A 13,362-nucleotide genomic window follows, 5' to 3' on the forward strand; every position below is an offset into this window, starting at 1 on the left:
TTTAACAAAACTTATTAATAATTTACAAAAACGTAATCATAACTAATAAAATACCTACCAAATAAAATCGTACTTTTTAAAAATATACGTGGAATTCTGAGAATTTCATTTTTAAATAAATGTAAACTATTGATAAATTTAAACAAACGTTTAAAACAAATAACAAAATATAGATTGCTGAATTTTAAATGGCTTTTCATGATCATAACTAAAGTAATGATAGTTAGAGAAATACAATTAATGAAATGGTTACAATTTAATTTCTTTAAGGCATAACATGTGTACAGATACAGAATAATCAAACAAACAGCGACTGTAGGCCCATTAACGATTACGTACAAAAATTTAAAAATAATGTAAATTGAATAACGCGTACATTACATTTAAATTGAAAGAAAGGCCTACAGCTACATTTTTATGCAAAGTGCCTAGAGCCTACGACGCTCCAAAAACGGCCCTGAACACATGCATAGAAGTAAAGAGTATACAAAAAAAAGTGTATACATATGCATTCATTTATTTTTTATACTAAAAATTAAAATAAAATTGGTCATGCAGCATTAATACTACATATACAAAAAAGTGTATTTTCTAATATTTAAACTAATTTATCAGTTGTACAACTTTTTATGAGTCTTATAAAAAATTGTATGTAAAAAAGGAATAACTACATATGAATTATTTTATATGTAGTTATTCCTTTTTTACACACAATTTTTTATTAAACTCATAAAAGGTTGTACAACTGATAACTTAGTTTTAATATTAGAAAATACACTTTTTTGTATATGTAATACTAATTCTGTAAAAGGCAAACATACACATTTTTAATAAAAATCATCACTGTTAATAGTTTCATAAGAACCACAAGAACTGGAAACATGTAAGACATTTAAAGTAGATGATGGCAAAGGTGATATATGGAAATCCTGACTAAGTTTAAAAAGTTCAACAATTACTTTATATTTTAACTGGTCCACACTCAATATGTTGCGTATGTAAAATGCCTGTCCATTTAACTTTAAAAAACAATTGACAAAACTAATTCAAGATGTTGACAAAACTAATTTGACAAAACTCAATTTGGAAGACTGAGTTTACAATATTGTTTTAAACAACTTACACCAAAAGTCACTTGGCCAATATTGTGTTCTTTTTGTGGTTTATAAAGATTTCTATTGACAGGCTACAAAGCTTATATACTATTTCGTCTCTCCTCCAAACGCCTTTCAACCTGTTTTAAAATAAATGATGGCTTACTAATAAGTTTTTTTAGAGTACCTTGCTTATTTTCAAATAGAAAATCAGAAAGTTTATCTAGAGGGCCAAAGTTCTTTACATCATCAGCCAAATAAATCAAACAATGAACATTGTATACAAGCATGCCTGTAGTATATAAAACTTTCATATTTTCTGCACATACAATAAGAAGTTGTTTTGCATAATCTAAATACTGCCTTCAAAATTGTGGACTTGCTAAAATAGAATCAGAATCAGTTAAATTTACTGGTTTGCTATTACCACTATATACGCCTACAACAAATGGCTTCTTCTTTCCACTCTGTCTAACAATGCATAAAATAGGCCACAAACAAGAGCTACTACACTTAAATAAAGGACCATCAATAATAAATTGCAATTCAAGTTTGTTGCATTATGTCAGTTCCCAAGTTCTATATGAATCCTTAATTCCATTTTGGATACCTAAATGCAAATACTCTCCTCCTCTTCTAAGAACAATAACAGAACTATTTCGTGGTGTGTGCAAAAGAGTACGAGCATCTAATGGCCGGTCATTGTGATAATTGTTAAGCAGTTTTATCAAAGCAGTTAAAGCAACACTTTTAATTTCACATAATAAAGCTCAACTACTAAGTTGTTCATTTAATGAATGTTCAATATCATTTATTTCATTGATAGTTTCTACATTACTGTCATTAACTACATTATAATAGGTATTATTATCACATATATTACAATCAATGTCTAACTCCCTCGTCTTATATTCACCAATGTTTAAAAAATTACTATCATAATTATTAATAATATTGTCTGTAAAACAACAACCTTCATTTGAAATACTTATCCTATTTATTGTATTATCTGAAGCACTATTTTTATCATCCATTGCAATAAATAAAATTTTATTTGCAAGTTTTTTAACATGTTGAGTACGTGTCCAATAAGATTCAATTTTTACTTTTTCCATTTTTTTCAACTTTCTTTTTTATTATATATTATAATAATATTATATAAAAGAAATAAATATTTTAAAATTATTGTTTATTTGTTTAACAACTACTTTATACATATATATATATATATATATATATATATATATATATATATATATATATATATATATATATATATATATAATAACATTAATAATAATACTATTAATGACAATAATAGTAACATTAATAATAAGTACAAAAAAACTTAATTGTGGATTTTATAACTTTTAGAATTTTTTAGAACTTTAAATCCAATTTAATCCAAAAATATACAAACGCGTTTAGTAAAAAATATACAAACGTGTTTTAAAATTTGCATAATAAAATTATTTTTTTATAAACAATAAACAAATGTGTTTTGTACAAAGTAACTTTTATTCAGCTAAATATATGCAAACGAATTTACTTCAGCTAAAATATACAAACGCGGGTTTAGAAAACCTAAAACATATGAAACGCATCATTATGAGCGCCCATTAGTATTACTATGATCGTCATTAGCATCGTTAGGTTTGCGCACAGTAAACATTCAACCTTGAATGTTTATTTATAGCATAATAATATGCTATTAATAGCAGATATTTTTCCGGTACGTTCACAGACATCAAGCCGACGTCGTTTAGCGATGGAACATCAGTAAATTTATTTTGCATATCGGACAAACATCGGCCCGATGAAGTAAAACGATGCCGATCAACAGCTGAAATAAATGACATAGGCAAGAATTAAAACCAATGTACGTGTGTTATCAAGGAAAAACCCTTAGAAAATCATAAACGTATAAAACATTTTCATCCAGAATATATCTTACTTCATAGTTTAAAAAATTATTTTTCTATCAAGTTTTGGTCAACACTTAAATAAATATTCAAAACTAAATCACTCATTTTTTTGGTGGCATGAGCATGTTTTCCGGTGAAAAATCCCCCTCCCCAAAAAAATCTCACGAAAAATAACCTTTATTAAAAATCTGGCTGGAGTAATTCCCCCAAATAAAGTTTTTTTTTTTTTTTTTACAGCGCATAAAAATTAAAAAATCAATAAAATAATTGTTTAGAATGAAAAATATTTATACTTACATTATGTTACTACAAATTATGTTGCTAGCAAAACCTGAATCCTTCATTTTTCATACACCTACTGTAAAATAGGTACAACATGCAAGGAAAGCCTCAACCAGTGGTTCTTTACCTTTTTGAAGTCGGGGAGCACTTTTGGTAATGACAAAAATTTGGGGAGCACTGAAACGAAGGAGTAAAAAAAAAACAAATACACATACGTACGACTTTTATTGAAAATATTGATTATAACATAACAGTTTAAAATAACAACATGACAAACAAATTGCTAATAAACATAAAATTAATAAGTAAAAAACTAACATTAAGCAAAATTTAAATCAGAAAAATATAAAGATTTAATATGAAACCTGAGCTTGACGGTTTTTACAAATTTAACTGATATTAGGCCAAATTTGAGTAATAGCTACCCTCAATTCTTCATCCAGATTAGTTAGTGATGCTCGTTTTTTAGTTTTTATGTTGGTGACTATCGAGAAACTGAGTTTACGTAAACATGTTGTTGAAAATTGCAACAAGATTTTTAGTGCCTTAATGGATATAGCTGAGTATTCTTCTTGCATTAAGATCCGACATTCATCAAGAACCATTTCGGAAAATCTCATTTTAAGTGTGCAATCCGATAACAGGTTGATTAATTTTTCTTCTTCTTGCTATGACAACTTACTATTTGATCTATCAACCATGGCAATGGGATTACGTATCCAGACATATGTTTCCACATTTATTGATGGAAAATAAAATTCAATACTTTCTTCTAATAAAGTTAAATGCTCCGTTACTGCTGAAACATTTTCGTCGATTGTAAAAAATATCTAGTCTTTTCTTCTCCAACACCCAATTTTTCCGAAAAATAACTTTTTTTCGAAAGGCTGTCAATTTGTCGGTTTGATGTTAAATAATTTTATTTTCTTCTTTGAAGGCTGGAATTAACACAATTAAATAATCAAAAATATCAGCTAAATATGCAAATTTAGCACACCAAATGTAATTTTGAAGATATTACACAAAATCATCCATATTTTCTTTTTGGAAAAAGATCATCAATTCATCCTTTAGTTCTAAGAAACGACGTAACACTTTTCCTCTGGATAACCATCTCACTTCAGTATGCAAAAGCAAATATACTTACCAGGCTTCCTTAGAGATGCAAAGATTTTTAAAGACGCGTATTTTCAAAGGTCTCGATTTTATAAAGTTTACCATATTTACGACTTTGTCTAGCACAGGTTTTAATGTTACTGTTAATGTTTTTAACACCAGAGATTCTCTATGCAAAAAAAATTGAGTAGATATATTCCCATACACAACTCCCATGATATTTTGAATTATTCAAAGTATGAAGAAATAGAAGCAAAGATATCTTGTCCTGTCGAACGTTTGGTAAGCTCAAGACAGCATAGAAATTGATTCACTATTTCGTTTTCATGAAGGAAACGAACGAATTTTAGTATATGAGCTTTTCCACTTAAGTCAGTGGACTCGTCAATTTGCAGAGCAAAACGCCGTTTGGAAAGCTTATCGGCGACTGTTTTCTCGATATCGTCCGACATTCTTTTATTTCTATTTATTTTTGCCTCATTTGAACGAGGAATTTTCATTATTTCCTTTGTTGCTTCATCGCCAAACATAATTTTAACCATTTCACAACATGCAGGAATAGTTAAATACTCTGCTATAGTATGTGATTTTAACTGAACAGCAATCATTTTAGCAGCCTTATATGACGCCAACTGTGCCTTATCGGAAACTTTCACAGTTTTTTCAATATTTTTTACTTGTTTAACTTGCGTACCTAACAATCGTTTGAAATAATCTTTCGTTTTTGTAGCAAGGTTGGCGTGATTTGTAGAAAATTGACGTTTCAACTTGTTTGGAACCATCGCGCTGTTGAATAATTTTTTTCCACATACAATACAATGTGGAATGTGATATTCTTCCTCACAAATGTACGTAAATCTAAAACTTAAATATTCTTCAGAAAACTGAACTTTTTTTCTTTTAATCCTATCGTTTGTATCAGAAACAATATGTGCAGCAAGAGCATTACTACCGCTTCCACTTGTACTCGGTCCATTTTTAGTATTTTGTTCTTCCGAATCAATCGCTTTTCGTTTAATAAGAAATTTGTCCATTATGGGGTATTACTGTAAAAACCAAAAATGATTTGGGAATTAATACAGGGTTTATTTTAATCTTTTATTAAGTCCCGGACAAAATGTCTCACTAAATTTAAATTTGGTCGGACAATGTCCGATTAAACTTTTAAGATGTTTTTAGCAAATTGAATTTTTAATTACATAGCTCGGTTTATATTACAGCTGTTAAAACGTTACAATAAACTAATTTTTTATTATTAAATTAAATAAATATTTCATTATTGATTTAATATTACTATTTTATTGTAGTTTTTAAAAATATTTTAGTTTTTAAAACACCTTTTAGATTCTGTTTAATAACGATTTTTATCATACATATTAAATCAAATTTTATCATAAATATTAATTTTATCATACAAATTAAATCAAATTTTATCATACATATTAAATCAAAAAACATTTAACAAATGCCGAATGTTTTTTGCTTTGAAGTCACTGATTTTAATAGTCATAACGACTATTAAAATCGGTGACTGCAATGCAAGCAACATTCGCTCAAAAAATAAATTTTTAAGTAAAAAAAAACACTTCGATTAAAGCCTTTGTTGTTTGTAAAACCATTCGTTAATTTAGTTTAAAAAAAAGTTATTTATTGAAATTTTAAATTAATAAAACTGCCTTAATACAATATAATTTTTTTTTTATGATAATTTAAATAAAATGTAATTATTGTCAACATTCTCTAGAAGTTTTTTTTCTTTCTTTCTTAAGTTTAATTTGTTTTTTTTTTTACTCAATATGTATTAATTAAATGAATGTAAATGTACTTTTATTTTCACTTGATTAGAATAAAATAAAAATTAACCTTATTATTATTTGGTTTCCTGTAAACTGACTTTTCTATTTTTATTTTTAAAATTTTGCATTCAAAGTAGGTAGGTAGATAATAAAACCTAATTATTGTAGCTTCTTATCTTAACTGTAATCATTATAGTGTAATGTAATTAGTGAGTGAACATTAAATGTTAAGGTTTATAATTTTGCGGAGCACATGCATCTACCTCACGGAGCACCATAGTTCATCGGAGCATAAATTTTTTTCATTAAATATAGAAAATTACTTTTAAATACTTAAAAAAAAAACATTTTTTAACCATTCTTCAAATATGTTTTATCTCCAATAATATTGTCAAATCTATTATTGTTTCTTACAGAAGAGAAAATAAAATTAGCTCCACCTTTATTTTTTGTTCTAGTTTAATAAAAATGGCAGTGAAACAGTTATTATGTCTACTTTATTTCTTGTTATTTTCAACTTCTACTAAAAAGTTTTTAAATTGGTATGTTTGATTAATTACAGATGGAAAAAAAGTTAAATTTTATTTGTGGGGAAAATAGAATTTGCCTCATTTACGTTATATACTAGAAAATACATAAAATATTTTGTTTTTACGCTCATTTAATATTTAGTATTGCTTCCTGAATTTTTAATGACTTCAAATATGCGACTTGACATTCTAGTCACAAGATTTTGGATAGTTTCTATAGATATTTCATTACAATTTTATCTGATATGAGTTCAGCTCCAAGGTGGATTCAAGTTGCTTACCATTTTCATAAACCTTTCTAGAAAGTATTCCCCATATATTTTCGTATGAGTTAAGATCTGGACTAGATGCAGAAAATTCCATTACGTGAATATTTTTTTTCTTATCCAAGCTTTTGTAAGCTTTGAGTTATAAATAGCATCATTATCTTGTTGAAAAGTGAAATTTTTACACATTATTTCCTCACCACGTTCAAGGAAACTTATTGCTAATAAGTCAATGTGAATTCAATTTGTTAAAATCCATGCCTGTGGAAGTTTTCCAGCAAAGAAAAAGGCCCCCAAATACATAACTGTTCCACCTTCAAAGTTTCGACTCATCCGATTTTTTTTCTCTTTTAGAAGATCCTGCCAGTAATATTGATAGCCATCCGGACCATCTTGATTAAACTTTTTTCACCACTAAAGAGAACTTGATGCTACTCTTCCTGCCTAAGACATGTGTTCATTTGCAAATTGTAATCTAACTTCTTTAGCAGTAAGTTTTGATTAGGTTTTTTTCAAACTGTATTTGGATCTTCATGTAAGATTTGTCTCACAATTTAAATAGGTACACGTTTTTGTAAATCAGCACGAATTTGAGATGCAGTTATGTGATGAGCAGCAGCACAACGTACAATAACTCGTTTAGTACGATTATCAATTTTACATTTTCCACCAATTTTCTTACAAGCTTCATAACTAACTCCAATCTTGTACCCAGTGGGCACAAGATGTAAAAAAGACGTCTTTTGAACGTCTTTTGAACGTTTTGGACGTCTTTTGAACGTTCAAAAGACGTCTTGTTTAGGTCCTGTGCCCACTGGGTAGTAATTAACCACTTTTGGTGGTCTTTTAATTTTCTTTTTAATTTCCCGATTAGATATGCCTGTATCTTTTTATCTTTTGATAACTGATAAGTCTTCATTTGTTAAACGTTTACCACGTCCCAAGTTAAATAAAATTATCATAAACCTAATGTCCAAAACTCTATGAGCACTGATTTCACAGTGTTTGTTTATCGTACAAATAAAAATAAATTACTAAGTCACAAATGCGTATCACCAGATAAAAATATTCAAGTAAACTGAAAATAATTATTGATGCAGCTAACTCTATTTGTTAGCCCAATTATCAAGTATTAAACATTTTATGGTTTTATCGAATGGCCGCAATTGAATTATGCTATATTATAATCAAAAACGTTGTTGTTTGTAACAATAATTATATGGATGTGGATACAAACGATGCACCGCACAAACTTGCTTACAGATGTACAAAATATTAGATCAGTACATGGTGAGGCAACTTCTATTTTCTCCACTGTAGGTCATAAAGCAATAGAGAAAAGTCATTAACTTAACACACATAAACATTATATAAGACATTTAAAAAAACAACATAACAATGTAATATTCGAATATATTAATAACCGTATTTAGCATAATTGTAATATTTTTTAGATCTCGAGTTTTTTTACATTTTATTTTATAATTCTTTTGCACAAATAACATACAATATTTTTTTAAAATAAATTATAAAACATTTCCACCGTTACTTACGGGACATTTTAACTTGTTTAATGCCATATTTAAAGTAATTTAAGTAGTTCACATACTTATATCTAAAAGAATATTTTATCACTTTACTACTTAATCGTAAAATTGTTTAAAAGAATCGTTTTTTTTTTTTTGCAGGAGATACTTGGAGAACAGGATCATGTTTATCAGGACTTTAAAAGACAGGTTACACTTAGAGAAACTGATACTGACATTGACGTCTCACCTATTGTATACTCTGTACAAAATGTTACTGGGCCAGCAGTAGGAAAAATAAGAGCAAAAGTAGAACAGATAGTGAGTTTAGAAAATATAAGTGATACAGATAAAAATAAAATTGATCGACTAAAGCAAATAGAGAAAGAAGATTATAAACCATTAATCCAACAACTAGCATATAAAAAGACTCAAGAAGAACTAAATGACTTAGTAGAAGTACTAGCAGATATAGGGTATTTAACCACAAAGCTAGGAGAGTTAAGCAGAGAGCTTAAATATTGCACAGATGCTGCAGTATTTTATCAATATGTCATTACCATACTAAACAAAAAACCAACTACTGAAAATAAAAATACATTTACCACACAAGAGCTAACATATCAGCATTTAACCGACATACAAAAGTTAATATTCTTAGCAATTGATGGAGACCAAGAGAAAATGCCTGTTGTTAGTGAGGAAGCGGCGAGTAATAAAGAAATTTTAGCGGTATTGCGACGCAAGGCTGATGAAAGTATGAAAGAGATAGAAAAATTTTATCGACAACAGATAAATGCTCATGAGCAAAAAGAGAAAAAAAAATATCAAGCATTATATGAAAAGACTGCAAGAAAGTTTTTCGAAGACACTACTAATAGAATGCAAAAGTTTTTGGCTAAACTATACAGTGATAGTGAAAACGAACTAGGTAAACCTCGCCCTTGTGAATATGCAGTAATAGGACTTGGCTCAATGGCACTGAAGCAAATGACACCATATTCAGATTTGGAATTTGCTATTTTAATAGAAAATGAAGGGCAAGATAAAAGCGAAGGTAGTATAATAAAACAATACTTTAAGAACCTAAGCTATTTGGTAAACTTTAAAATGATCAACCTAGGGGAGACAATAATTCCCACCAGTAAGTATAAGTTAGATATGAGTCACTTAGTACATAGAGGAGTTAACTTTGATCTTGGAGGGAAAACACCACTTGGCAGAATAGAAGGTGACAAAAAATATGAATTAATAAAAACAATAGATCGGATGCTGTATTATGTGCGTAATGAAGGAGATAAAGCAAGTAAGATAGATAAGAACTTACCATACATACTAGAAAAGGTTTGTTATGTGCATGGCAATGATGATCTTGTTAGGGAATATCAAGACAAAGTTAAAAAGTTTTTGCACAGTAAGAATGACCAACAAGACACAGTTAACTGTGAGGCGAGGGCCATTAAGCTCTTAACAGAGCAAGTAGTGGAATTTAACTACTCTGAGCAAACACTGAGTTTAGACCCTAAAAAAGGCGACCTAGACAAATTACAACCTGACTTTTCACTTTATGCTGAAGGTAAATTATTTGACGTCAAACAAGAGATATACCGATTACCTGATCGTATGGTGTATAATCTTGGTATGTATTATGGTATTGATGGAGATAGTGCTTGGGATACAATCGATAAATTAAAGTATAAAGAGGTAATAAATTCAGAGGCAGCAGTAAACCTAAAAAACGCAGTAACTTTTGCAACTACTCTAAGATTAAAGACCTATCTACATAACAAAGCACAAACGGAAGATATATCGATATTTGTTAAACCAGCTGAACCTGAATCGGAACACAAAGCACAAGCAAGACAGATATTCCACTTATCGCAAAAAGATTTAGAAGAACATGGTGGACTGTTCCAATATTTTTATACTGCATTACCGTTGCATTCATTGTTAGAAAATTTCTGTATGCAATATCAAACATTAGATAACGTAAGTAAAAAAACTTTTTTTCAGAATAATGGGTTTTATTTAGATGATAATGTTACAAAAGGGTTCATTTATTATAGATTATCACAATATCAGAAAGTTCAACGCATTTTTGAGGAAGATTTAGTTAATTCAGAAAACCAAGATAATCTCCAATTTAGACTAATGTTAGGAAAAATTTATAATGATTTTGGAAAAAGAAAAAAAGCTATTGAACAAATTAAGTATTGTTTAAAGAAGATAAACCAATACAATTATCAAAACCAACCTCATCCATTTGTTGCAGGTTTGCTTAACAACCTAGGGTTAGTGTATTTTGATAATGGTAAAAACTTTAAAGCGATAAAGATTTTAACTAAAAGCGTGGAGATGAGGGAACTCATCTATAAAGACCAAACTCATCCCGATATTGCTCATACTTTTAATAGCTTGGGCGGAGTGTATTGTCAGACAGGGCAATTTAAAATGGCAAAAGAATATTTAACTAAAAGTTTAAATATAAGGAAACGCCTCTATAAAGACGAACCTCATCCAGATATTGCTGATTCTTATAATAACTTTGGGGATGTTTTTTATGAAGAAGGGCATTATGATCAGGCAGAAGATTGTTACATTGAAAGTTTGAAAATAAGGAAATTCTTTTTTAAAGGTGAACCTCATCCATTGGTTGCTTCTTCTTTGAATAACCTAGGAAACCTTTATTGTCGTAAAGGACAACATGATAAAGCAATAGAGTATTTAAATGAAAGCTTAAAGATTTATAAACACGTCTATGAAACAGAAAATCATCCATCTATTGCTGATTGTTATAATAACCTTGGGAATGTTTATTCCAAGAAAGGGCAACATGATAAAGCAGCAAATTATTTCACTCAAAGCTTAGATATAAGGACAATCATCTTTGAAGACAAACGTCATCTATCTATTGTTTCTTCTCTCATAAACCTAGGTGTTGTTTATCGTCAGGCATGTCAAGATAATAAAGCGATAGAGTACTTTACTCAGAGCTTGGACATAATGAAACGCATTAATAAAGACGAAACTCGTCCATTTTTTGTTGATGCTCCTAATAACCTAGGAGAAATTTATAAAAATAAAAAGCAATATGATAAAGCGATAGAGTATTACAATCAAAGCTTGGAGATTTACAAACTCATACATAAAAATAAACCTCATCAAGATATTGTTTCTTGTCTTGAAAATCTAATTTCACTGTATAAAATTACAAGGCAAAGTAATAATGAGAAATTGTATTCCAATGAACACAATGAGATGATGAAACTCATCTCTCAAGATGATTCTTCTAAATCTGTTGCTTCTCCTCGTCATAAAAAAATGCTAGACTATTACTTACAATGTAAACGTGAAGAAAGCGAGAGTAACCACTCAAAGCCTGGAGATGAGGAAACATAACTATAAAGACAAACCTCATCCATCTGTTGCTTATTCTCTTAAAAACCTAGAAATTGTTTATGTCATGAAGAGACAATATGATAAGGCAATAAAGTATTACACGCAAAGTTTGGCGATGAAGAAACACATCTATAAAGACGAACCCTCATCCCGATGTTGCTGATTCTCTAATTAACCTAGTGAAAGTTTATGCCAGGAAAGGGCAGTATGATAATTCGATAGAGTATTCCACTTAAAGATTGGAGATGATGAAACTCATCTTTACTAACTCTTCATCAATTTACTAAATTGTTGCTGAGTAAAGTAGTTTATCTATTACTAATACTGTTGCTAGTAACAATATTGACAATTTGATAATATTTCTAAGCTTTGTAATAGCAATTCTCATCCTAAATAATAAATTTAATTTTTGTAATTTTCATGCAGGCAGCACAGCGTTACATATTTAAACTTTTTCTTTTTACTCGTTTAAAAAAATTCCCTTTACAATAATTTTGCGTTCAATTTATTCTTAACAAATCACCTTAAATATGCTCATAAAAAAAACCGTCTACATAATATTTAAATTTTCTCAAGAAAATTACGTCTGTCAAAACTGCGGTACATAATTTGCTCTTAAACATCACCTTTTGATACGACCGTAATGTCTTATCCACTTTTAGCTGGAGATAAGCAATTTGTAGGTCGAAAATTGCTGGGTTGTTATCCATTAGTCTTCACTGCCTCTATTTTTTAGCTCAGACGTTCGAACATCTTGTGAATGCCTCAATAAACTTTGGGTTCCTCCAGTCTAGCACCGGCTGATCTTTTTTTTTTTTTGATCGGTTGAACCACAGCCATTAGTGGCAGCAGGCCCTTTGGCGGTCCCATCGTATGTTCGTTGTATTCTAGCAACCATCCTTTATTTATCCACTTCCGTTATTTGCTCTCATACTCATGCTAATCGTCTTCCGGAACCGCGTAATGAGCAACTATGTTTGCAGATAACTTCAGATCGTCCCCTTTTTTTCGTATTCATTTAACTGTTTAGTCCACTCTAGTGAACACTGCTTTGTGATTCCGTTTCTTGATTTCAAGTCTTGGTTTTTATTTTCCTTTTATACCATTGCATAAACAAGAATGGTAAGCCCTCCTAGCAGTCGTATTGAACTCATTCCAAGTGTTGCATCTGCTCCAAACGTTCGGAAATTTGCCAATAGAACCCAATCACGTGCAAAGACATTGCAAACCTTAAGACAAGCCATTGCATCTAACACATCTTTGGATTTGGTTTCCGAATGCTGTAACCTTTATATCACTCGATCGCTCCAGTTGGTCGTTTAAAACCAATTTATGTTTAAACTAATCATCGTTTAACATCCAGTATTGAGAATAGCCCTCGCGTTTCAACTATCCACCTTGATTTGGATGGCCACAAGTGTACTTAAT

The 13,362-nt window shown here is 29.7% G+C and overlaps 1 protein-coding gene across 3 annotated transcripts in view; it reads left to right on the plus strand.

The window, feature by feature from the left end:
* The window catches only part of LOC136089414 (serine/threonine-protein kinase MRCK alpha-like), an 83,809-nt gene extending 71,425 nt beyond the window's left edge, over positions 1–12,384 (plus strand). For 2 of the 3 annotated variants that reach the window (XM_065815389.1, XM_065815390.1), the window contains one exon: positions 8,698–12,384. In XM_065815389.1, coding sequence (XP_065671461.1) covers positions 8,698–11,934 — 3,237 coding nt within the window. In that variant the 3' untranslated portion in view covers positions 11,935–12,384. The remainder of the gene's footprint in view (positions 1–8,697) is intronic. The other variant, XM_065815391.1, reaches the window with a different exon arrangement.
* The last annotated feature ends 978 nt before the right edge of the window (positions 12,385–13,362 follow it).

The sequence above is a fragment of the Hydra vulgaris genome, chromosome 13, assembly GCF_038396675.1.
Source record: "Hydra vulgaris chromosome 13, alternate assembly HydraT2T_AEP".
Classification (NCBI taxonomy): domain Eukaryota; kingdom Metazoa; phylum Cnidaria; class Hydrozoa; order Anthoathecata; family Hydridae; genus Hydra; species Hydra vulgaris.